We start from the raw sequence: 21,729 nt of genomic DNA on the forward strand, positions 1-21,729 counted from the left end.
AAAGTCCCTCAGAGAATAACCTAATAATGTACACCTGAATAGCACTTCTAACTTCTCACAGTATTTTCAATCCATCTTTCAGTTCACTGGCACCACACCTTCAGGAGACAGGGAGGACATTGGCAAGACAGGGCTGGCATCTGGCAGGGCCCCGGCCCACCTGTAGGTCTCGAGTGCAGGGACAGCTTCTGACAGGATGACCCTGCCGGCCCACGTGCCCCCGCCTCCTCTCTCTGCAGTCGCCTTTCTCTGTGCCCATGAGGACCTGCTCAGCCCACCTTCGGGTGGCTTGAAAAGTGCCTGGGATTTAAGTCCCCACACGGTCACCCTCAACCACCAGTGATGAGCATCTGTGGATAAATGCCCCCCTAGTCCTCATCCCCTGCAGGACACCAAGGTACATTCCGCCTAGCGCTCAGGGGACACAACAGGGTGGCGCCCGGTGCCCCCCTGGTTCTGTGCCCTGGAAGCTCCTCTCCTCCCCGACTCACGTCCCCACTCCCCATCCTGATTTCCAACATCACCTCCCAGTGGTGCACCTGCATCCCAGCCCTCGTCATGAGGTGTGCCCAGTTAGGACAGGCGGCAGCAACCCTGCTTCATTGTTGGGGAAATGTGTTGCCCCCCAGGGAGTGCTTGACAGTGTCTGGGGCACTTTTGGTTGGCCCTGCCTGTGTGTGGGGTGCTCCCGACATCTTGTGGTGGAGCCCAGGGATGCTGAACACCCGGCAGTGCCCAGGATGGGCCCAGAGCACAACTCAGCCCCAGATGTCCACAGTGCTGATGCCCAGGATCCCTGGCCTGGTTCTGCAGAATTCTTTTATTAATAACTTATTCTGGACTGAAGCCTGGATAGGTAATTATCAGCCTTAGATTTCTACTCAAGCAAAATTAGCAGAATCCCACCTTTCCCCATTGGATCAAGCGTGCCATGAAATCCATGCCTTCTTTATTCCTTCCTGTTGCCTCCTGTGCCACGCTGCCTTGCTGGGGATGTGTCTGTGCAATCGTCAAGAGGCCATGACTGTGTGCCCACGTTTGCATGGCACATAAGCACATCACACCCAACTGCAGGCATGCAGCCGGTGGTCAGGTCTCCCCCCAGAGCACTGCGTACTGCAGAAACACACCCAGTTTTCATCCACGCAGGATGGCTTGGATGCCCCCTGCCCGTGCCCAGCCTCAGGCCCCTCCTCGGGTTGCCTCCCCCTGCAACCAAAGTTTCAGCTTGGCCGTCACCCCCTGCAGGAAGCATCCTTGACCTCCGCCTTGGAGGGCCTGGCACGCTTCACACACAGCACTCACCAGCCTGTTTCACACGCTCCAGCGCAGTAAGGGTGTGAGGGCAGCAGCACCTCCTCTCCTCCTCACCCCAGGGCCCAGGCTAAGGGTGCTCGGGAAGCATCAGCAAGCCATGCTGGGGGCTGTCAGGACCCTGTGGTTCTCAAAACCACATCACCCACCCCATGAGAGATCAGAGACATGGAGAGCACACACTGGCTGAAGTTCACAGTCCACCGAGGGTCACTACAGCGGTGCCGCTGACTCATCACACCCTCCCACACTGACTGTTCAGGTGGTGTATGCAGACACACGTGTACATATGTGGACACACGCATGCACACACACACACGCTTGAGGAAAGTCCTCTCTCTTGCTTAACTATTCTCAGCCCCACTGCATAACAGGTCTCCTAGTGGGGTCTGACTTCTGACACTTTCAGGGGCCCCTGTGACAGACACTCTAGTGCATCAACTCCTCACTTAAGAACAGCTCGAGAGAGGGCTTCCCTTTCACTGCACAACAGAAGCAGGCTCTTCACAGAGCTGGTTCCCTTTTCTTTCAGGTAATAACGCCCTCCACCTTCTTCAACTGGCCAGACGCCTGCGGGCTGCAATGCCCACGTCAAGCTGCTTGCAGAGGCCCTTCGTGAGGGTGAATGGGCACAGCACAGAGTTCACAGCAACCCACACCAGCGTCTGCTCCCGCTGGAGAAATGATGTGGGTGCTGGGGAGGAGCTTTGGCCCTGATGTGGCCATGGTGCACCCTCTGCCACCCCACCAGGACTTTCTGGGTGACCCTGCTGCACCCCTGCTGCTGATCTGGTTGGGAGGGTGCTCCCCCCGGGCTAGGCTTCTTGCATGGTCTCCTGTCTCACGAAACTCCTTTCTGGGAGAAGGGGAGGTGTCCCTGGCCAGGAGGAAAGGAGCCGTGAGAAGGCCGTCCCATCTCAGCATCTGCTCTGGGTTGGACTATGCTGCCCACCCCCAAATTCATGTTGACAACAATGCTCCCCCAAGGCATGGGGCTCACTCAACTCTGAATCCCGATGACCAGGGCAGGACCAGCCCACTCCATCCCTCCAAGTCCTTACCAGTTGTAGGTGTGGCCATCCTCTAGCAAGGGGAGCTCCTTGCCTCCCCCTGAATCTGGGCTCACCCTAGGGACTTGCTGAACTGAAAGAGTGCGGTAGAAATGACACGCTGGAATTTCTGAGGCTGGGTTATAGGAAGCCTCGTAGCGTCCGCTTGGGTCTCTCGGGACACTCTCGGGAAGCTCACTCTGGGGCAGCGCAAGCCACGCCGTGGGCCCTGCCTGAGGAGGTGCTACCTGCAGCCTGAGGAGCACCGAGACCCCAGACAGGAGAGCCGGGGCCATCTTGGAAGTGGGTCCTGCAGTTAATGCCACACAGATCAGACAAACTGCTCAGCTGAGCCCATCCCAAATGCCTCACAAAATCGTGAGCAATGTAAAATGGCCGATTTAAGCCACCAAGCCTTGGCTTGTACGGCGATGGTTGACCAAAACACTGACGACTTCTTCCAAGAGGCTCTAAGCAGCCTCACGGAGACATAGAGAAGTCCTGCCCCGCCTCACCCAGCACCGTCCAATCCCTACCTGCAGCCTGACTTCAGAGAGGATGAATGAACTAAGCTATTCAGGTCTATTTTAATAAGAAAATGTTTTTTAATTGGAACGTTTTGGAAATAAGATAACGCAATGTCTTCTATAGTTACTCATTTACACTGAAACGTGATGGGTAACTTTTAGGGCGTCTGCTTCCAGTCACTTTCCCCTGACTCCTTGATGTGATAATTCCTTCCATGAGATACAACCATTCTCCCAAGTGATGCGATGACGAGTATGTGCGTGCCTCTGGAGGGAAAAGGTCTACATCTCTCTCTGCTTGTGCCTCGGATGGGTTTTACAATAGACGTACCACCGACCCCGCCTCTTCACCAGGTAACAGTCCTTGCAGCGCTTCTTAAGGACAGTCTTGTTTTTGAACCCCAGCGCGGGCAGCAGGTGGGGCAGGAGGCCGGGTGAGAGAAGTGAGCGCACTTCTGCCCCGGGTTCCACAGCCACGGGGGCTGCACCTCGAAGGGATCCAAATAGAAACGTGGAGAGCGCTCGAGGCTTCACTGTGTGACGACTGAGATACAGCAGAGGGTTCACCATTTTCCTTATAAAAAGATTTGCCATGTTGTGGTGAATCTATGGGAGAGAGGAAAAAAAGTGTTAGAGCTTCTCCTGCGTTTCCACCTGCTCTTTAAGGCTTCCTTTTCTCTGTTGCACTGAGGCTTGGGAAGGCAAGGACCTCGGGGTCTGAGGGTGTTCCCATACCAGCTGCAGCCTCGACCTGAGCTTCAACACTGCCTTAATCAGCCAAGTGTGCCAGGAGAATAAGGGGCAGTGGACGGTGGCTTCCTTCCCTTTCCCGCCTGCTGCAAGTGTAGGTGAGTGTGCAAAGCCCCGCGATGTTGAGGAGCGGCTCACTTGGCTGGGAGGGAGCTTAAACTTAGGTCGCATCCCTTTCCAAACAGTCACACCAGGTCAAGGGCGGTTCAACTGATGAGCTCCTCCCACCAACTTTCCCCAGACCCAGGGACCCTCCCTCTGGCCAGTTTCGGGACAAACCCCCGAGATGGGGACCCCCCGGCCCCCGCTCGGGAAGGGCACGGAACTCTGGCAGCCCGGTCGCCCGCCCCTGCTTCCCCACGCGCCCCGGCCCTTAGGGTTCAGCGGCCCCGGCTGGGAAAAGCTGGGTCTGCAGGGCCCGGAGACCGCGGCACCGGAGCCGGCCCTGCGCGCGGGCTGTGGGGTCGCGTTCGGGAGCCGCCGGGTCTCCCGCCCCGGGGTCGCTGGACACCCCCTCCTGTCGGCCAAGTCGGGCGCCCATGGTCGGATCCGCACCTCCCCACCTTGGCCCTCTGAGACCGCCAGGCCCCGGCCCACGCTCCTCTGACCGCAGCCCACTCAGGGAGACATGCCCGAGGGTCCCAAGGTGGCCGGCCCCACCCTCTCGCAGCCCCCACTCTCAGGACACCCGGCACCCCTGACCTAAGAAGACGGCTCCCTTACCCGGCCGCGCGCTCTCACCCTGCGCCGACCCCTGCGTCTGCGCACTGGCACGCGGACGCTGCTGCCAGGAAGGAAGATGGCGGCGGGGGGGGGTCACGTGGCGTGCCCACGTCCAGTGCGGGGCTCAGAGTCGCAGCCGCGAGTGCGCAGGCGCTGGAGTGCGACGTATCACTCCCCGACCGCGCACTGCCTGCGGGCCACGGGGACAGCTGCGCTGTTCGGCTGGAGCACTCTCAGGGAAAAAAATGCAAAAACCAGGAACGAAAATGGATATCCGCAACGAAAAAGAAATTACAACCAATTAGACCTTAGAAAAAACTGGCAAATACCAATGTCAAAACAAACTGAGAAAGAGGACATGTTTTTAAGTGGACAGGAGAAATGTAAACAGGCTCCGGGAAACGAGTGGAGACGGGCAGTAGTTTCAGCTGGTTACAGCTGTTTTTCCCAACATTATGAAAAACTTCGGACATAGAGAAAAAGGGAAAGAATTGTACGGTGAACACCCATATACTTGCCACTTAGATTCTACACTTAGCTGGCTTATCCCTGCCTTTTCAGGTATCTACCCGTAACTCCCATCACCCTTCCTTTTTGTGTGTGTCCGGGTGAGTTGCAGACGTGGCTGCGTCCACCCCGCGCTCCCTGCAGGCCCCAACGCTTCATCGCAGTGCCCACTTTTTCCACCTCACCCGGCGAACACCGGGCGGGCCGCTGAAGTTTATCAGCTCCAGGACAAATCTGCCTCTGACCACCACGTTTGCTGGGACATCTTTGGGACCGGAGGTTTTTACGTGCATTCTTGTTTCTCCTGCCTTTCCCCCTCTTCATCATCTTCCCCGCCATTCATCCATCTCTAGTGTTTTGTTCTTGGAGTCACGTGGTCCTCAGGCTCTGACCACAGCAAAATTAAAGCTGGATGCTGGAGCGTTAAGCTGCGATTTATACCCAAGTCAGCTCTAAGCAAAACGGGCCTTTTTAGAGGCTGTATTTGCATGCTGTAAAATCAACTGGTGTACTAGGCTTTGTTGCAGAAATCCCCCAAATATACGTTTCCTCCGCGGCTCCCCATAACCACACACAGGAACGCTTGCCTTGAACGAAGAGAATGCACTTCCAGTCTCTTCTGCTAAGCAGTTGACTCCTTCACCCAATAACTTTGATATTTAAACGTCTCATGATTATCGGTTACCATAAAATATAAACAATGTATTTTCAGTTTACATCCTCCCCTGCCTGTCCGCTAAATAAGAACCACTGGGTACTCCTAATCGCTGAAGGTTTCGCACACCATTGCCTGCCTCATCAGGGCCCTAGCTCTAGCCTGCGGCTGCAACTCCGTGATGCTGCACCTGCCGGCGCAACGAGGCCGCTTAACTTTTAGGCCATTGATGAAAAGTCAAACAAGTGCACAGTACTTGGTGTAATCAGGGGCATTTTTAGAGAGATACCTGGGATGAAAACAGGTGACCACCTGAATCAGAGAGCAGTTCCGGCGCACCCTCTGCCCCGACCCGCGCGCGCTCCCCAGGGCGAAATAAATACCGCGGGTTTGGCGCCGCCAGAAGCCGTGCGCATGCGTTGGCGCTAAGCGGGACGTTGCGCCGGGTCAAAGGCCAGCGGCTCAAAATGGCGGCGGCGATGACCTTCTACCGGCTGCTGAACCGGTGGGGCGAGGCGGCGCGGAACCTGCGCCTGGGCGCCAGGTGTTTCGGGGTGCGGGTCTCGCCGACTGGGGAGAAGGTCACGCACACTGGCCAGGTAACGGCCGCTCTGTACAGGATGCCCCTTCCTCCGGCCGCACCTCGGGCGGCTGGTGGCGGTGGGCTCGCCGGACATCCGCGGCCCTGGTTCTGCGCCTGCAGCGCAGGTCGTGGTAAGGTTGTGCTTCTGTCGCTCACGCGCCGGGGAGGACGCCCGCGAGTCGGGACGGTGGCGGCAGTCTGTAGCGGTGGGTCTCGTCCTTCCAGGGCCTGCGGGCTCTGGAACGGGAAGTCTCCCCAGCGGGCAGCACTTGCTGTGGACTGGCTGCCTATAGGCGATCTGTGGCCGCCGATTCTTTGGGTCAGAACGTTTAGAATTTGTGTAATATTCAATAATAAATTTTAGTAACCTGAGAAGTCGGTTGTAGTCCAAGGCACAAAAAAGCCCTAAGCCAAAATGAAGAACAAAGGTACCTGTGTATACTGGAATGTGCCCTAGTAGATTTAATGGGGGGATATTAAAGCTCTCAGGCCATATGCCAAAGAAGGTTGGGGGCGGTTCTCCTCGGTCAGGATTTGTCTCTCCTCCTTAGCTCCACCTTCCCGGGCTATGTCTCTGTGCTGCTCTCTGATCCAGGTGATCACCCGTTTTCATCCCAGGTATCTCGCTAAAAATGCCCCTGATTACACCGAGTACTGTGCACTTGTTTGATTTTTCATCAATGGCCTAAAAGTTAAGAAAAACACTTTCCTGTAATATTTATGATTGATATGAAGTGATTTTCAGAATTAGGCCGTAAAAATCACACATGGTCTTTTTGTTTTTTTCCAGGTTTATGATGATAAAGACTACAGGAGAATTCGGTTTGTAGGTCGTCAGAAAGAGGTGAGTAAAAAATCTAGTGAAGAGAGGTAAGCTTTCCTAAAACTTTCATGTAACCAACAAGAAATAAAAATTAATATATAAGATTTAAATAAATTTTTCCCATGTTGCAAGCACCCTAACAGTTCTGGATGGGGCTCTATCTTTCTTATAATATTAATTATGTCTATTTCTGACTTGTTTCCCCCTGAAATACATAACATTGTAGCCATAGTTCTCGTTTACATATAAATGGAAGTGATCTTTTTTAAAATTTTTTGTCCCTTATTCTCCTGAGACTCAGATTTAAGTAAATCATATCAACTTTAAAAAGTTACTCTTTTAACCACCTGGAGGTGTGTTTTTTATAGTTTTCACCAAATCAATTAGTATGAATTTTTTCAGGGACTTAACACTGACGAGCTGAAAGTGGCACGTGAGTTTTTCTTCCCTTAGTGGGTCTGTTAGCTCTACACATCGTAAGGTAGATCAGTTCAGATGCCTGTGAGTGACCACTGGAGAAAGAATGTTGAAATTAGAGTCCTTCTGCCTAAATCAGCCTGTTTTTTTTTTTACCTGACTCCTTCTCTAGCACTCATGTCTATGAGCTCCTGAATTCTTAATTAGATCAGGCATGCCTCCATGTTTCCTGAATTTGCTTCCTGAAGGATGCTGTGAAGCGTCCTTCACAGCCACCTTATTCATTCTTTTTCCCACTTTGGTTAGCCTGGTGATTCTTCTTGTTAACACTATAGCTATCCCTAAATCATGTATTTTCCCTTCTCCTTCAATCTTGGTTACGTTATCCATTCCCGGTGTGTAGTTTTTGTACTTCTATTCCAGAGCTACAGGGCATTCCAGAAAAGCTCACATGATCATGAATTGACTATAAATTCACATTCTCAAAATTCAGCTGGTTCACTGTTGTGTGGTTTGATGGGTGGGTGTCAGAAAAGTTTGTTTTACAGTGGTTGATTATTTGGCAATGCCGCTTGAGTGTTGGGTTGAGAAAGAGCCTGAGGCCTGATCCACATTCAGTGAAAGAGTGTGCCATGATTGATTAGTGATGTCTACCAGGATCATGGTGGTGGAGAGGGGCTTGTGTCTGGTGGGTTTACCTCTCGGAGTAGAAGCCGTGTGGACTTGCAGTCTAAAAATTGTGAGGTCGAATCACAGCATGGGTTCAGTTTTCTCATTTGTGAAGTGGAACCGTGTGAATATTTTTAATCGAATTGTAAGCCTCCAGTGATATCACACTGTCAGTTGTCGAGTAAGTGGTGCATAGGGTAAGTCCTCCTTCTCTCCATCCTCAGAAACCCTTGTCTGTTTGTTGTTTGAATTGTTAGTGTATTCCCAGTAGAAGCGTCTGTTCCACGTGCCACATTCTCCAATGCTGTATCGCAGTGATTCACACAAAAGAGCTCATGGCATTGCGAATGGGACATTTCTTCTGTGTGCAGGCTGCCCTGGGCATTCTTGTTAGGTATACGAACTTGACATTTGGAAGGTGGAAACCGATGGATGTTGAGAGGATTCACAGGCCATTTGATTTCTTCTGGCAGTGATCGTGGAGAAGGGGAGGTTTCTCCTAGTGTGGATGCGGTATGGTTTCTTTTGGTGGTGACCGTGGAGAAGGGGAGAAACCGATGGATGTGGGGAGGGTTCGCAGGCCCTTTGGTTTCTTTTGGCAGTGACTGTGGGGAAGGAGGTTTCCTGGGCATCGATGGGTGGTTGTTACTGAGGTAGTGGATGGACTCTACATCCTTGCTTTGTGGGTGTTATGGCAGGGTTGTGAGGACAACGTAGGAGCCCCAGATTGAGCAGTTCCGGAGCAGATTGGTCCTGAAGCCCTTGGGCTCATTCATGCAATCTGGCCCCCAGCCCAGCTCCCTATCTCAGCTCTTGCAGTGATGAAGCAAGTATGCAGGTCCCTGTCACAAACGCCTCTCTGCTGAACATTCTTTGTGTAGCTTCTGGTTTCTGGTTGGTGTAGCACAGGGTAGTGGGAAACAACTTAAACCAAACAGAATCAGGATTGGCAAAGCCAGTGAGGGTGGGTACGGGAGAGTGTGATAGTAGTGTCTGTGACCGGCAGCTCACCCAGGGCGTCCTGGTTGTGACCTCAATGCTCCAGCTGGTGCAGCCTCCAGTGCCTTCCCCCATTCAGCATCCCGAGTGTCCAGGGCACGTCTTGGCCTCACACCTTGGAGGTTCAAGGCATGTTTATAACATGATGAGTGGGCATCCTGCCCAAGCTTTCCTTCTTTCAACACAAATTGGGTGTTTAGTACTGTTTTTAGTAGTAGTTGTTTGGCTTCTGAGAAACTTAATTTTTTGGAACACTTTTAGATTTACAGAAAAACTGAAGAAAGGAGAGTTTTCACAGCCCCCCCGCTCAGTTTCTGCTGTTTACTGCCATCTCTCGTTAGTGTGCTGCCTGTGTGTCACAGTTGATGAGCTGATACTCATACATTATTACTAACTCAAGTCCACAGGTTCACTCTTAATGTTGTATGTTCTAGGGTTTGGATGGATGTGTAATGACATATATTCACCGTGACAGTGTTGTACCGAGTTCACTGCCCTAAAAATCCTCTGTGCTCTGCCTGTTCATCCCTCCCTCTTCCCAACCCCTGGCAGCCCGTGATCGTACTGTCCTCTAGTTTTGTCAAGTAATACTTTAAGAAATAAACTGGGCCAGGCACAGTAGGCTTATGCCTGTCATCCCAACACTTTGGGAGGCCAAGGTGGGCCGATCACTTGAGCCCAGGCATTCAAGACCAGCCTGGGCAACATGGTGAAACCCTGTGTCTACAAAAAATATAAAAATTAGCCCAGCATGGTGGCACATGCCTGTAGATCGAGCTATGTGGGAGGCTGAGGGGGGAGGGTCATTGAGTCTGGGAGGTTGAGGCTGCAGGGAGCAGAGATCATGCCACTGTACTCCAGCCTGGGCAACAGAGCAAGACCCTATCTCCAAAAAAAAAAAAAAAAAAAAAGAAAAAATAAACTGAATCTGAACTTCACCTGTAGAACAAGCATAGCAGGAAGCTAGATAATTGAGCTGGTCTTTGCAGAAAAAAACTGGAAAGTATCTCTGTGTGGCTCCTGCCCACCTTTGACCGGGGGTACCTGCAAAGGAATCCATGGCCCCTGGGCCTGTGACGGGCCTTCCTGTGAGGAGACTCCTCACGTGCTAAAGAATGTGCCAGCCACCCCCAGCCAGAAGTCAGGCCTCACATGGTCCTGGAGCAGGTGGCACTCTGGGGCCACATGAGTCAGATGGGGGGCTGGAATGCACTTGGAAGTGACCAGGTATTTCTCTACTGTTGATGGAAATATTTTCATTGCTTTATAGTCATACAAGTAAAAGCAGATATGACTTGTCCTCTAATAGAAGGGATGACTGGGGGAGGTCTGCAGTGAGGTGTGGTAATAATAATAGCAATAACAACAGCCTGGTAGCCAGGTACTTGGCGACATCATTTGCTTTTTCGGTTAGAAGCTGGGGCTGCCCTGCCTGGCCGCATCCGGGTTCAGGCTCCTGCGCTGATGGGCTTATGAGGGCTGTGTGCTTCAGTGACTTAGCTCGTAGGCTCGTGGGCATTGAGTCCACGATGAGGAAAGGCTTGGAGCAGTGCCTGTTCCAGGGAAGCCTCTAGTGTGTGTTCACCTTACTCTGCTGCTGCCTTCACAATCACCATGAGGGCTGGCTTCACTTTTAGATTTTTTTTAAATACTGAAGTTAAACGTTAGTGTCCATACACAAGGTCTTTACTTTTAGTTTTTGTAAAGAAGGAATTAGGCAGCAAACCCAGAACATCAGGAGGCTGGGATCCCTTGAGTGCAACTCTGTGCCGCCCCTCTCCACCTGTGTGTGTCAGGAACATGGAACAGCTGGGGGGCTTCAGCTTGTGCCTTCATCTGCCTGCCAGTGGGATGGATTCTGTCTTCAGATGCTTGGCAGGGTGGAGTCACTCCCCGACCCGCACAGCCCACAGCTGGGCGTTTGGGTCAGAGCGAGATTCTGCACGTTTTCTGAGACACCTAGGCTGGCAGGGTTGAGTCCAGTTGTGACCCTGTGACCTCACCTGCCTGGCCCTCAGTTCTTCAGTAGCAGGCTTCAAGGTGTGTGGTGCCACCAGGATTAGGAGCAGTTGCACGCGGTGCTAATGTCTACCTGGCGTGCTGTTTTGTTGCGATAACGTGAAGTTTTATCCTTCTGAGAAGAGTGTGTGTAGATTTTGTTAATGGAAATAATTGAGTAGTGCTCACGAGAGAGGAAAACTACCAAGACCCTCCAAACAGAAAACAAGCATGGGTGACGGCGTGGAGCGACTGAAACTTTGTGCCTTGCTGCTGGGAATGTAAAATGGCGCAGCCGTGAAGGAAAACAGCGTGTGGGTTCCTCAAAAAGTTGAAACTAGGACTTCCATCCAATCCAGCGGTTCCACTTCTGTGTGCCCAAAAGAATTGAAAGCGGGGTCTGGGGTACACTCGTGTCATAGCAGCATTATTCATTATAACTAAAACCTGGAAGCAGTTTGGGGGTCCATTGTCAGCTGAACGGATAAGCAAAATGTGATCTGTCCATGGACAGTGGAATATTATTCAGCCTTAAGGAAGAATGCTTGACATGCCCCACAACATGGATAAGCCTGGACGACATTGCCCTCAATGAAGTGAGCCAGTCGCAGAAGCAGACTGCGTGATTCCTCTAACACGAGGGACCAGAACAGTCGCTTCTTAGAGGTACTGTGTGAGGTACTAAGAGGTACTGTGTGAGGAACTTAGAGGTACTGTGTGAACACTGCGTGATTCCTCTAACAGGAGGGACCAGAACAGTCACTTCTTAGAGGTAGTAAGTAGTTGGTGGTTGCCGGGGGCGGGGGGTGAATTTGGAGTTAGTGTTGAATGGAAATGGGGTTTCAGGTTAGGAAGGTGGAAGGTTCTGGAGATGGGTGGTGGTGATGGTTGCACAATAATGTGAATATACATGGTGTCCTTAGAAATGGTAAAGATGGCAAGTTTTATGTTATGTGTATTTTACCACAATAAAAAAAAAATTGAGAGGGAAGGGGCTTCAGGCCCATGCAGGAATCAACCAGAGGTTCCTCCCTGAGGCTTCTGTGGCTGGTGTCGCTCATTCTTAATTCTCCCAAGAGGCCGGCAGGGCAGGGCGCACTCGGGCGGGGAAGCAAGTGAGACTGAGGCTGGGCCCATGCGGCACCTCCAGAGGCTCTGCACACCTATGGTGGTAACTTGTGTTATCACCCAGGACAAGCGCACTCCTCAGATCAGCAGTGGAAGAGACTTGTGACATCTTTTGTCCACATTGAGCCGTCTCTTGAGGCCAGCGCAGCACCACCCGAACCATGCTGGCTCTCGTGCGTGCACACACACGCTGCTGGTCACAGGAGGGATGCCAGAGAGCTGAGAGGGAGTGCTGAGGTACCCAGGGGTCAGTAGTTGCAGGAAGCAGCCACTATTCCTAGGACATGGGGGGCAGGAGGAAGAGGTGGCGTCACCAGGAGGAAGCTGTGAAAGTGCCCTTGTGGTGCTGCCGGAGTTCCAGGTGGGAGACAGGACTGGGAGTCGGGGATGGGTGCTAGGGTGAGGCCCCCAGCCAGACAGTGGTGGCTGAGAAGGTCCTCCGTGAGAGGAAGATTGAATTGAGGGGCCTCGGAATTCCACCCTCCGCCTTTGCAGGTCATCTGGTTGGTGGCAGAGGCGGAGCTCTGTGCTTGCTTTCAGGTTCATCCTTAGAGGGTTTAAGAGGGGAGGTTTTCCTGAGTCTCTCTTGTCTTGAAGCAACCTGGGTGTCCTTTAGGGGGTGTTTGAGACGCGGGCGGTGCGGTGTGTGCCATGGCTGCTCTCCAGAGCTTTTGTGTGGCTTCCTGCTTCTGCGTGCTCCTCCTCCTGAGCTTCCCTCCCAAATACGCCATCTTTATAGTGGAGTGAAGGCAATCGGATTTTAAAAGAAATCTTCTGGATGGATAAGAACCGTGGGTCTTTGCTTCCTTTAGAAAGGCTTGGACTGTCAGAAATAATGGTTATAAAGTGAGGTTTATTTATCCCAGGACCCAGAGGAAAATAGTTGGAACTATGAATTCATGAGCCCCAGGTTCACATGCCGGTGGCTTTGTCGGTGAGCCGGCGAGATGGGCTTTATTTCCTCCCTCGTGCAGCTCCCTGGCTTCCTCTTTGCTTCTCTATGGTGTCTTGTGTCTTGTGGTTCTTTCTCTTCCAAGGCACTGGCAAAGTTAGTCACTGGATTCCAGCACCCTCAACTAGGATTCCAGCACCCTCAACCGGATTCCAGCACCCTCAACCGGATTCCAGCACCCTCAACCGGATTCCAGCACCCTCAACCGGATTCCAGCACCCTCAACCGGATTCCAGCACCCTCAGAGCAAGTTTGAACATGCACAGACAGCCCAATTGTGGTTTTCAGAGCAGATTCCAGCATCCTCAGAGCAAATTTGAACATGTTGTACAGACAGCTGCATTGTGGTTTTCAGAGCAGATTCCAACATCCTCAGAGCAAGTTTGAACATGCACAGACAGCCCAATTGTGCTTTTCAGAGCAGATTCCAGCATCCTCAGAGCAAGTTTGAACATGTTGTACAGACAGCTCAATTGTGGTTTTTAGAGCATTTTCTATGAAGTTACCTAGTTGAAAAATTAATTTGAATGAAAACTTCAGTTTTGCCTGTGATTTAAGAATTATGTAGACATGTATACACACGTTTAGCTAAAATAATTATTGGTGTTAATGTTAAGAATGCCTGATGTTCTAAATAATTGAACTGAGCTTTTACTTTATCTTAAACCTTGATTTTAAATGTCCATGAATGGGGTCGGTTATTCTACAGAGCGTCGATGATCCAGCTGGCGGATGTTTCCCTTTTGCGTTGGTTTTGATGCTGTGTCACAGAATCACATATTTGATGTTTTATCTTTAATAGATGTAATCTCAGTTTGACATAATAGGACTTTCACTCCTAAAGATTTAAACCTACGTATTTTTATGCCCAATCATTTGATCATCAAGAGGTCAGTGGAAAGAGTGTTTCCTATTTTTGATGTTAGTGATGGGCGAAGGACTCATTTTACAGTGGTTGGACACTTCACTGTGTATGATGTGCCCTGTGCTTAACAAGAGATGGCGTGCGGGCTGCCGTGACGGTTCTCCGTTGATTCCCTCGTGAAGTGCAGCAGCGCTCTTGAGTTTTTCTCACCTTTCCCCAGGTGAAAGCGGGTGAGAATGGAGCCTTGAGTCTGAACCCGGAGCGGGGCTCTGTGTCGTGGCTGGGTGTGTTCACCGCCGGAGCTTGTGTGTGTGAACCCGGAGCGGGGCTCTGTGTCGTGGCTGGGTGTGTTCACCGCCGGAGCTTGTGTGTGTGAACCCGGAGCGGGGCTCTGTGTCGTGGCTGGGTGTGTTCACCGCCGGAGCTTGTGTGTGTGAACCCGGAGCGGGGCTCTGTGTCGTGGCTGGGTGTGTTCACCCCCGGAGCTTGTGTGTGTGAACCCAGAGCGGGGCTCTGTGTCGTGGCTGGGTGTGTTCACCGCCGGAGCTTGTGTGTGTGAACCCGGAGCGAGGTCTGTGTCGTGGCTGGGTGTGTTCACTGCTGGTTCTTTGTATTCCTGCGGTTGCACTGAGCTCCTGGAGCCAGACGTTTGCTGGTGATGGGCGGCAGGGTCGCCCTTGAGCTGCACACTAAATGACGGGAGGGCATCCCGCGTCAGTCAGCAGTGTCGAGGCGTCAGCAGCCCTCCCTACAGGGAGGTGGCCGGTCTCTTTGACTGCCGTGATCGGGGCCTGGCAGTTTGTTAGTGCGGCCTTTGTGACACGTTGTCACTTAAGCAGACACCATATTATTTACACCATAAGGCTTAATTTGTATGGTTAGTTGCATCGCCTGCAGCAGGGGTGAGCAGAACATTGCTCACTCCAGAGCCCGCTGTAAGGCGCTGGGACAAGGCGAGCCGCCGGGCCGGCAGCAGAGGCTTGTGTTGCAGGAGCGTGTGGAACAACCTGGGCGGCGCCACACAGCTCAGGCCTTTGCTTTAATGTGGCTTCATTTTCCGCTAATGAAGATCTTCAAGGAAAAGCTTTACACAATGGTCATCTGTAACTGACAGAACTTCTTGTAAAATAAACCTTTCCGAAACGTATTTGTGAGGGAGAGTGGTGCCCTGCCTCGCACTGCGTGTGTGTTCTTTGTGACTGTGTGGCATTGAATGGGCCTCTGGCCTCCAGAAATGAGTGATTTTGTGATGAGCCCTGTTGCTGCCTCCACTCTGGGGCGGGGACGCTGTAGAAGGAGCGCAAAGTTTCAGGCTGTGCCATTAAGCAGGGGAACCCCAGGAGCAACGTCCGAGGCAGAGGGTTGTGTCATGCTTGGTGGGGCCGGCCCTCCAGGAGGGGACACGCAGGTAGACCCACATCCCTGGGCTTTGAGGCCTGCTGCGGGTGTAGAGTTGAGTCCCTTCCCTCTACATGCAAGGATACCAGCACTCTACTTCCCATAGCTTCCCGGTTCTTCGTGCCTTGTTTTCCTGGCACTTACTCATTGACTGTTCCCAGGGGCAGCTGAAAGGGGCTGGCTCATTCCAGAGTCGGAGGAAATCAAGGCACGTCCCCTTTCCAGGTTCCCAGATTTCCCATCGTGAGCATCATCAAATACATTATTTGCCAAGCCAAGATGTTTTAATTGCTTTTTAAAAAACGTAAATTCTGTGAAACAGAGGGAATGGTCGAATGATTCCCTTTTCCCATGTACCCAGGCAGTCAGTTTCAACAATTACCAACCGAAATAGTTGTTGGAGGGGCCAGTCTGGCTCAGCTCCTCTAATCGTTGTCGGAGGGGCCAGTCTGGCTAAGCTGTGCTAATCGTTGTCGGAGGGGCCAATCTGGCTCAGCTCCGCACTGCCTCTCCCCCAGCCCCCAGCCCCCAGCCCCCAGCCCCCAGCCCTTGGTAACGTTGACGTGAATCTTTGACGTCATGTTACTGAGTCTAAATTTATCTGTGTGTAAGTTGACCCTTGAACAACATAGGTTTGAACCGTGTGAGTCCACTTAAGTGGCTTCTCTTTCGCCTCTGCCACCCGAGACAGCAGGACCAACCCTCCCTTCCTCCTCCTCAGCCTGCTCCATGCGAAGATGATGAGGATGAAGACCTTTATGATGATCCACTTCCACTTAATGAAAAGTCAGTTCATTTTCTCTTCCTTGTGATTTCCTTCATTGCATTTTCTTCCTTTAGCTTACTTTATTATAAGAATTCAATATATAATACTTGTAACATACAAAATATATGTTAATTGACCGTTTATGTTATTGGCAAACATTCTGGTCAGCGTCAGGCTATGAGTAAATTGTGGGGGAGTCAAAAGTAATATGCAGATTTTCAACTGCATTGGGGGTGGTTCCCCCAACCCCTGAGTTGTTCAGGGATTAACTGTACCTTCAAAAGATACTAACATTTGGATTTTACAGGGAAGTAAAAAAAAAATCAAAATAACAAAATGTATTAACATGACAACAATATAATTATCACACCTTAAAAATTATAATTTCTTTAAGTTAAATATCTAAGTGGTGTTAAATATTCTTGATCATGCGTGTTTTTAAAAATGTTACAGTGTGACTCCGAGCCCAAGTAAGTTCCTACATGCAGCTGTTGGTGTCTCTTATGTCTCTTTTAATCTGTAGGTTCCCGTCGGTCTCCCACTCTCTTTTTCTCATTGGAAAATTTTATTTGTTAAAGAACCTGGGTCATTTCCTCTGTAGAGTCACCCACAGCTGGATGGATTCTACTGACCGCATCACTCTAGTGTTGTTGAACATGTCTCTTGTCTCTGCATGTTTTGGAAATTAGTTGGATCTCAAGGCTTGATCGGATTGAGGGTCAGTGTTTTGTTCCTGGTGAGACTGCTACATAGGTGATGTGTCTTTCCATCAGGAGGCACATAATATAATTGGTTCTGGTTGTAGTAAGAGACTTTGATCATTATCTCTTACATCTGTGATTTCATAAGGGGTTGTAAAATGATGATATTATCTATCTTATTAGGTTGAATACTTATATCAAAAGAAACCTTGGTGCTGAGGTAAAGTTTCTGTAGGAAAATCAGAAGAAATACTTGATTCTTTCCGTTTATTTACCAGTCTTTAATGGGCTGATTTTCTGGTTTCTGTTTGTTTTATGTTGCTATAACAGAATTCCTGATAACTGGATAATTTATAAGGAACAGAGGTTTATTTCTTACAGTCTGGAGGCTGGGAAATCCAAGGTTGAGGGCTGTCTCTGGTGAGGGTGGAAGGTGGAAGGGCCGGAGAGTGTGCATGAAGGGGACTGAACTCCTCCTTCTACCAGGAGCCCGCCCACCACCTGTGAGGGCAGCCAGAATCCCTCATGAGGCAGAACCCTCGTGACCTCAGTACCTCTGAAGGCCCCGCCCTGTCTCTCAACACTGTTGCATTGACTATTCAGTTTCCAACAGAGGAACTTTGGGGGAGCACATTCAAACCATAGTACCTAGTAAGGTAATTAATGAGTTTTTAAAATATGTTTATGAAATCATGAGTGTAAAAGTTTGTGTTTCCCCATTTTGCAGTTATAATCCCCTTGTCCCTCCAATTTCCTGTATCCCAGATTATCCCATGTGGCAAATTTCCCCGGGTTGACTCCTCTTTTGACACAACCTTAGTTGCCTTAAAAGCTTCCCTGACTTGTGCCACAATCCAGTGTCTGAAGTTCATCCTATAACATTTCCTGTCCTGGACCCAGAATCAGTCATTTTTGAAAGAATCCAGTCCCTTCCCTTCGGTGTGAAATGGTGTTTAGAGACCACCATGTGGGCAGCAGGGGTCCTCATTGCCGCTGAGTTAATCATGGTCCTGGGGATGGAGCTAGAAAGGGTGTGTGTAGGCCGGGCGCAGTGGCTCACGCCTGTAATCCCAGCACTTTGGGAGGCCGAGGCGGGCGGATCACCTAAGGTCAGGAGTTCGAGAGCAGCCTGACCAACATGGTGAAACCCCGTCTCTACTAAAAATACAAAAATTAGTCGGACGTGGTGGCAGGTGCCTGTAATCCCAGCGACAGGCTGAGGCTGAGGCAGAGAATTGGTTGAACCTGGGAGACGGAGGTTGCAGTGAGCCAAAATCGCGCCACTGCATTCCAGCCTGGGCGACAGAGTGAGACTCTGTCTCAAAAAAAGAAAAGAAAGGGTGTGTGTGAACATCAGACACGGGATGAGTCACACTGATCCTTCCAAAACTCAGTTCAGGGTTACAAGACTTCTGCTGAACCAGTGAGCTGACCTCTCTAGTTCCTTCCCCACACTGAAAATCCTGATTTTTCAATGATAATTTCATTTGCTTTGGAAGCGGTTTTATTCTTAAGGTGTATCCTGTTGGAAATGTTCCTGTTACTCTCTTAAAGTTTTTGGGAATTCCTTAGGTCCATTTGTCTCCTTTAAAAGTTTAGTTTTGTAACTTTGAAACATGTAAAATATAGTCTCAGAGTCAGATTTATAAAACTTGGAAGAAAGTAACGATCGTGCTCGCGTCCTCCTTCCTTTCCACCTCACAGTAGTAACTGTTCAATGCTTTCTCCTTTGGATTTCATGTAAATAAGTGAATATGTAGGCGGACCCCTGGTATTTCCCACATGGATGAGTGGAAGCCTTCTGTCCACTTACCCACTGCCTGGTGTCTCCACGTAGTCCTGTGTCCTCCTTCACCTCATCGCGGTATTATGGAGACACCTTTTTCGTTCCATTTTGATTGTAACTGAAAGCAACAGCACACAAGCAGGACGTGAAGTTACCAGAGTCTTTCCTGCACATGCCTGTGAGTCATAAATGACCAGGTGGAAGACACAGCGGATGAGGAGACCCAGTGTACGGTAGCAGCAAAGAAGAGAAAACACTTAGGAACGACCTAACCGACATTCAGGACCTCTGTGGCCCAAGGGGAAAGCCGGAAGGACATTGTTGGTCTAACGGGTTGCAGCGCTAGTGGCATTTTTGGCATTTTAGATAAATCTATTCCATCAGTATCATGTTTCCTGAGGTGGATAACTGCATGGCGGTTCTGTGAGAGAATGTTCTTATGAAATGCACATGGGAGCCTGTGAGGGACAGGCCCGAGCAATACAAATGCCCTCAGGTGGGACAGAACGATGTGGTGGGGAGAAGAGGGCATGGCAGAGCCCATGGGGCACCTGTCAGCGTTTGCTGAGTCCACGGGGACAGAAGGGAAAGCCTCTGTGCTGCTCTGGTTCTTGCAGCGCCTCTCCAAGTTTGGAACTTTATTCCAGTGAAAAGTAAATGTGTGTGTAGGCCCTGAATTTAACAATCTGTGAGTCATGAAGGTCTACAATGATAATAGTTAAATGAAGCATGCACCATAGATCATGCTGATGGTACATGAATTTGTGTGTGGTGGGTTAAATTGTATGTAGTTAGCAAGTTTGTGTATTTGTTTACGTAAGTTTTTCTTCTTGTTCCAGGTGAATGAAAACTTTGCCATTGATTTGATAGCAGAGCAGCCCGTGAGCGAGGTGGAGACTCGGGTGATAGCGTGCGACGGCGGTGGGGGAGCTCTTGGCCATCCAAAAGTGTATATAAACTTGGTGCGTAGCCAGCCACCCGCGCACATGTTAGGGTGGCCTGCTCGTCCTCATACTCCCCTTCATTCCCAATGCCTGTTCTTTCTGCCCTCTTCTCTACCTGCTCCCAAGGCGGCCCTTACGGGGTTCACACTGCTGGCACATTCACCCTACAGCGCCACACTACAGGACCTACATATAGCCACATGTCCGAAAACCCCCTTTCAACTGTGAAGTGGTGGGTGGCGTGTTTCTCTTCTCAAACGCTCAGGCGTCTTTCCTCTCTGGGCCCTTCTCGGTTTGGTCATCATCTTAGCTCAGGCTGCCACACACAGCACCGCAGCACCGCAGGCTGGGGTCGAAAACAACAAACACATTTCCCACAGCACTGGAGGCTGCAGCCCAAGACCACGGTGCCACTCTGTTGGTTCCTCCTGGGGCCTCGCTCCGGGGCTTGCAGATGAGGTCTCCTCCCTGTGTCTTCACAGGGCCGTCCCTCTGTGGGAGACTCCTCATCCCCTCTTCTTATAAGAGCACCAGGCAGATTGGCTCAGGGCCCCTATGTGACCTCAGTTTACCTTCATCACCTCTTTAAAGGCCCCATCTCCAAACACAGTCACATCGGGGGTTAGGACTTTTGGGGACACATGGTTTATTTTGTAACAATCCCTATGTAATCTTTTATGCCTGTTGATGAGTGTCATATACAGGACCATTGAGAAAAAAAGAACACAGGACTAGAGAAAGAGACCATGGGCTGAAGCTGGGATGTGCAACTGAGGTGCAGAGTGGGAGGGAGGCTGCCGCAGAGCACTCAGGGGCTCAGGCGGCTGCTGTCCCGGGGTGCAGGGAGAGGGGGAGGCCACCGACTGTGGCACACTCAGGGACTCAGGCAGCTGCTGACCTGGGGTGCAGGGAGGGAGGGAGGACACCGACCGTGGAGCACTCAGGGACTCTGGCAGCTGCTGGGCTTGGTGTTCTCCCCAAAGCAGAGTCCTGGTTAAGGGACTTTAACTTTGTTAGAGCTGACATTTATTAAAAGCTGTCATTATCTTGTTGCCTGTCCTGAAAAGGGGACAGTGTAACAGGCATAAATGGTTAAGCAGCCTAGAGTGGGACTGGGCACCCAGCATGTCCCCTCCTGGGCTCCAGCCCTGTGAGCCGAGCCTGGGTGTGCCTCACGGTCCTGTGCAGCACCCACCACCTGCTCCAGGCCGCTGAGGTGTGGGGAGTGAATGGAGCTGCAGACCGACAGTGATGTCCCTGGGGGTCCTAGGGGATGGCTGCGTAACCTGGGGTGGGAGCCTGAGGCCAGGGGCTTTAGTCAGGCTGGAACCGAGATTGACAGTCTGCATTCTTCCTTTAGTAGTAACTGTGTATTTTTATGTTTGTGACAGTCTGTTTCAAGTTTTATACATACATTTTCAATGCTTAATATCCAGATTTGAAATAGAATATGGAAATACGACATCATTCCTTTTGAATTTTTTCAGGACAAAGAAACAAAAACTGGCACGTGCGGTTACTGTGGGCTCCAGTTCAGACAGCACCACCACTAGAGCGTGTGGCACGCTGGGGGTCCTGCAGCGTCCTGTGAGCATTTCCACAGGGAAGCTGAGCGCGTAAAGCTCGCTGGTTCTGTGCGAAGGCTATTCCTGGTGCTGAATAAAGGGTGTTGCTGTCAAGGCTGACGGTTTGTGAGTTTGTTTCTTTCATAGGCTGGGCTTTGGAAGTGAACACCCAGCAGTTTGTGAGTTTGTTTCTTTCATAGGCTGGGCTTTGGAAGTGAACATCCAGCAGTTTGTGAGTTTGTGTCTTTCATAGGCTGGGCTTTGGAAGTGAACATCCAGCGTGGACGTGGGTAGACATGTGAGGAAGCAGTGCCTGCTCCAGGGAGCCTGAGCTGCCTCCTGCCGGCCGCTGCCTGCCTTACCGGCTGCTTCTGTATGTCTCCTCTTATCCTTGGGGCCACGTGGGCTGCAGGAACGGGCGAGGGCAGGGGAGGGAGAAGGAGGAGTGCCTCTTGTTTTGCAGATGCAACTGTGCTTCAGAGAGCCGAGGTGGCTCTTGAGGTGCACAGTGAAGGAGGGCACCCAGGCCTCACCTGGTCCTGTGGGAAGGTCAGCCTCTCTCCTGTCGCTGGCCTGCAGAGCTGGTCTATCCCTCCGTCCTAGTCCCTAT

The 21,729-nt window shown here is 51.1% G+C and overlaps 2 protein-coding genes across 9 annotated transcripts; one reads left to right on the forward strand and one right to left on the reverse strand.

The window, feature by feature from the left end:
- Window positions 1–2,948: 2,948 nt before the first annotated feature.
- Window positions 2,949–6,231, reverse strand: MRPL36 (mitochondrial ribosomal protein L36). 8 transcript variants are annotated; one of them, XM_054555375.1, is made up of 2 exons: window positions 5,909–6,231; window positions 2,949–3,496 (listed from the first exon to the last, which is right to left on the reverse strand). In XM_054555375.1, exons 1-2 carry the CDS (start codon window positions 5,939–5,941, stop codon window positions 3,173–3,175), a joined length of 357 nt encoding a protein of 118 aa, XP_054411350.1. In that variant the 5' UTR covers window positions 5,942–6,231; the 3' UTR covers window positions 2,949–3,172. The 8 variants fall into 8 exon arrangements, with proteins under 8 accessions (XP_054411350.1, XP_009238833.3, XP_054411351.1 ...); XM_009240558.3 differs by having other exon boundaries at window positions 5,815–5,919; XM_054555376.1 differs by lacking the exon at window positions 5,909–6,231 and adding an exon at window positions 4,382–4,548.
- NDUFS6 (NADH:ubiquinone oxidoreductase subunit S6) lies at window positions 5,941–21,239 on the forward strand. Its single transcript, XM_003776565.5, has 4 exons — window positions 5,941–6,124; window positions 6,899–6,952; window positions 19,450–19,572; window positions 21,042–21,239. Exons 1-4 carry the CDS (start codon window positions 5,993–5,995, stop codon window positions 21,105–21,107), a joined length of 375 nt encoding a protein of 124 aa, XP_003776613.2. The 5' UTR covers window positions 5,941–5,992; the 3' UTR covers window positions 21,108–21,239.
- Window positions 21,240–21,729: the final 490 nt, after the last annotated feature.

Source organism: Pongo abelii, chromosome 4 (genome assembly GCF_028885655.2).
Source record: "Pongo abelii isolate AG06213 chromosome 4, NHGRI_mPonAbe1-v2.0_pri, whole genome shotgun sequence".
NCBI lineage: Eukaryota > Metazoa > Chordata > Mammalia > Primates > Hominidae > Pongo > Pongo abelii.

Excerpts from the sequence above, each read along its gene's own strand:
- MRPL36 (XM_063724042.1), bottom strand. The coding sequence starts at position 3,811 with ATGCGACCTAAGTTTAAGCTCCCTCCCAGCCAAGTGAGCCGCTCCTCA. Across the intron at positions 3,497-3,625 it reads TCAGGTCGAGGCTGCAGCTG|ATTCACCACAACATGGCAAA; the intron begins GTATGGGAACAC and ends TCTCTCCCATAG.
- NDUFS6 (XM_003776565.5), top strand. The coding sequence starts at position 5,993 with ATGGCGGCGGCGATGACCTTCTACCGGCTGCTGAACCGGTGGGGCGAG. Across the intron at positions 6,125-6,898 it reads AGGTCACGCACACTGGCCAG|GTTTATGATGATAAAGACTA; the intron begins GTAACGGCCGCT and ends GTTTTTTTCCAG. Across the intron at positions 19,573-21,041 it reads CAAAAGTGTATATAAACTTG|GACAAAGAAACAAAAACTGG; the intron begins GTGCGTAGCCAG and ends GAATTTTTTCAG.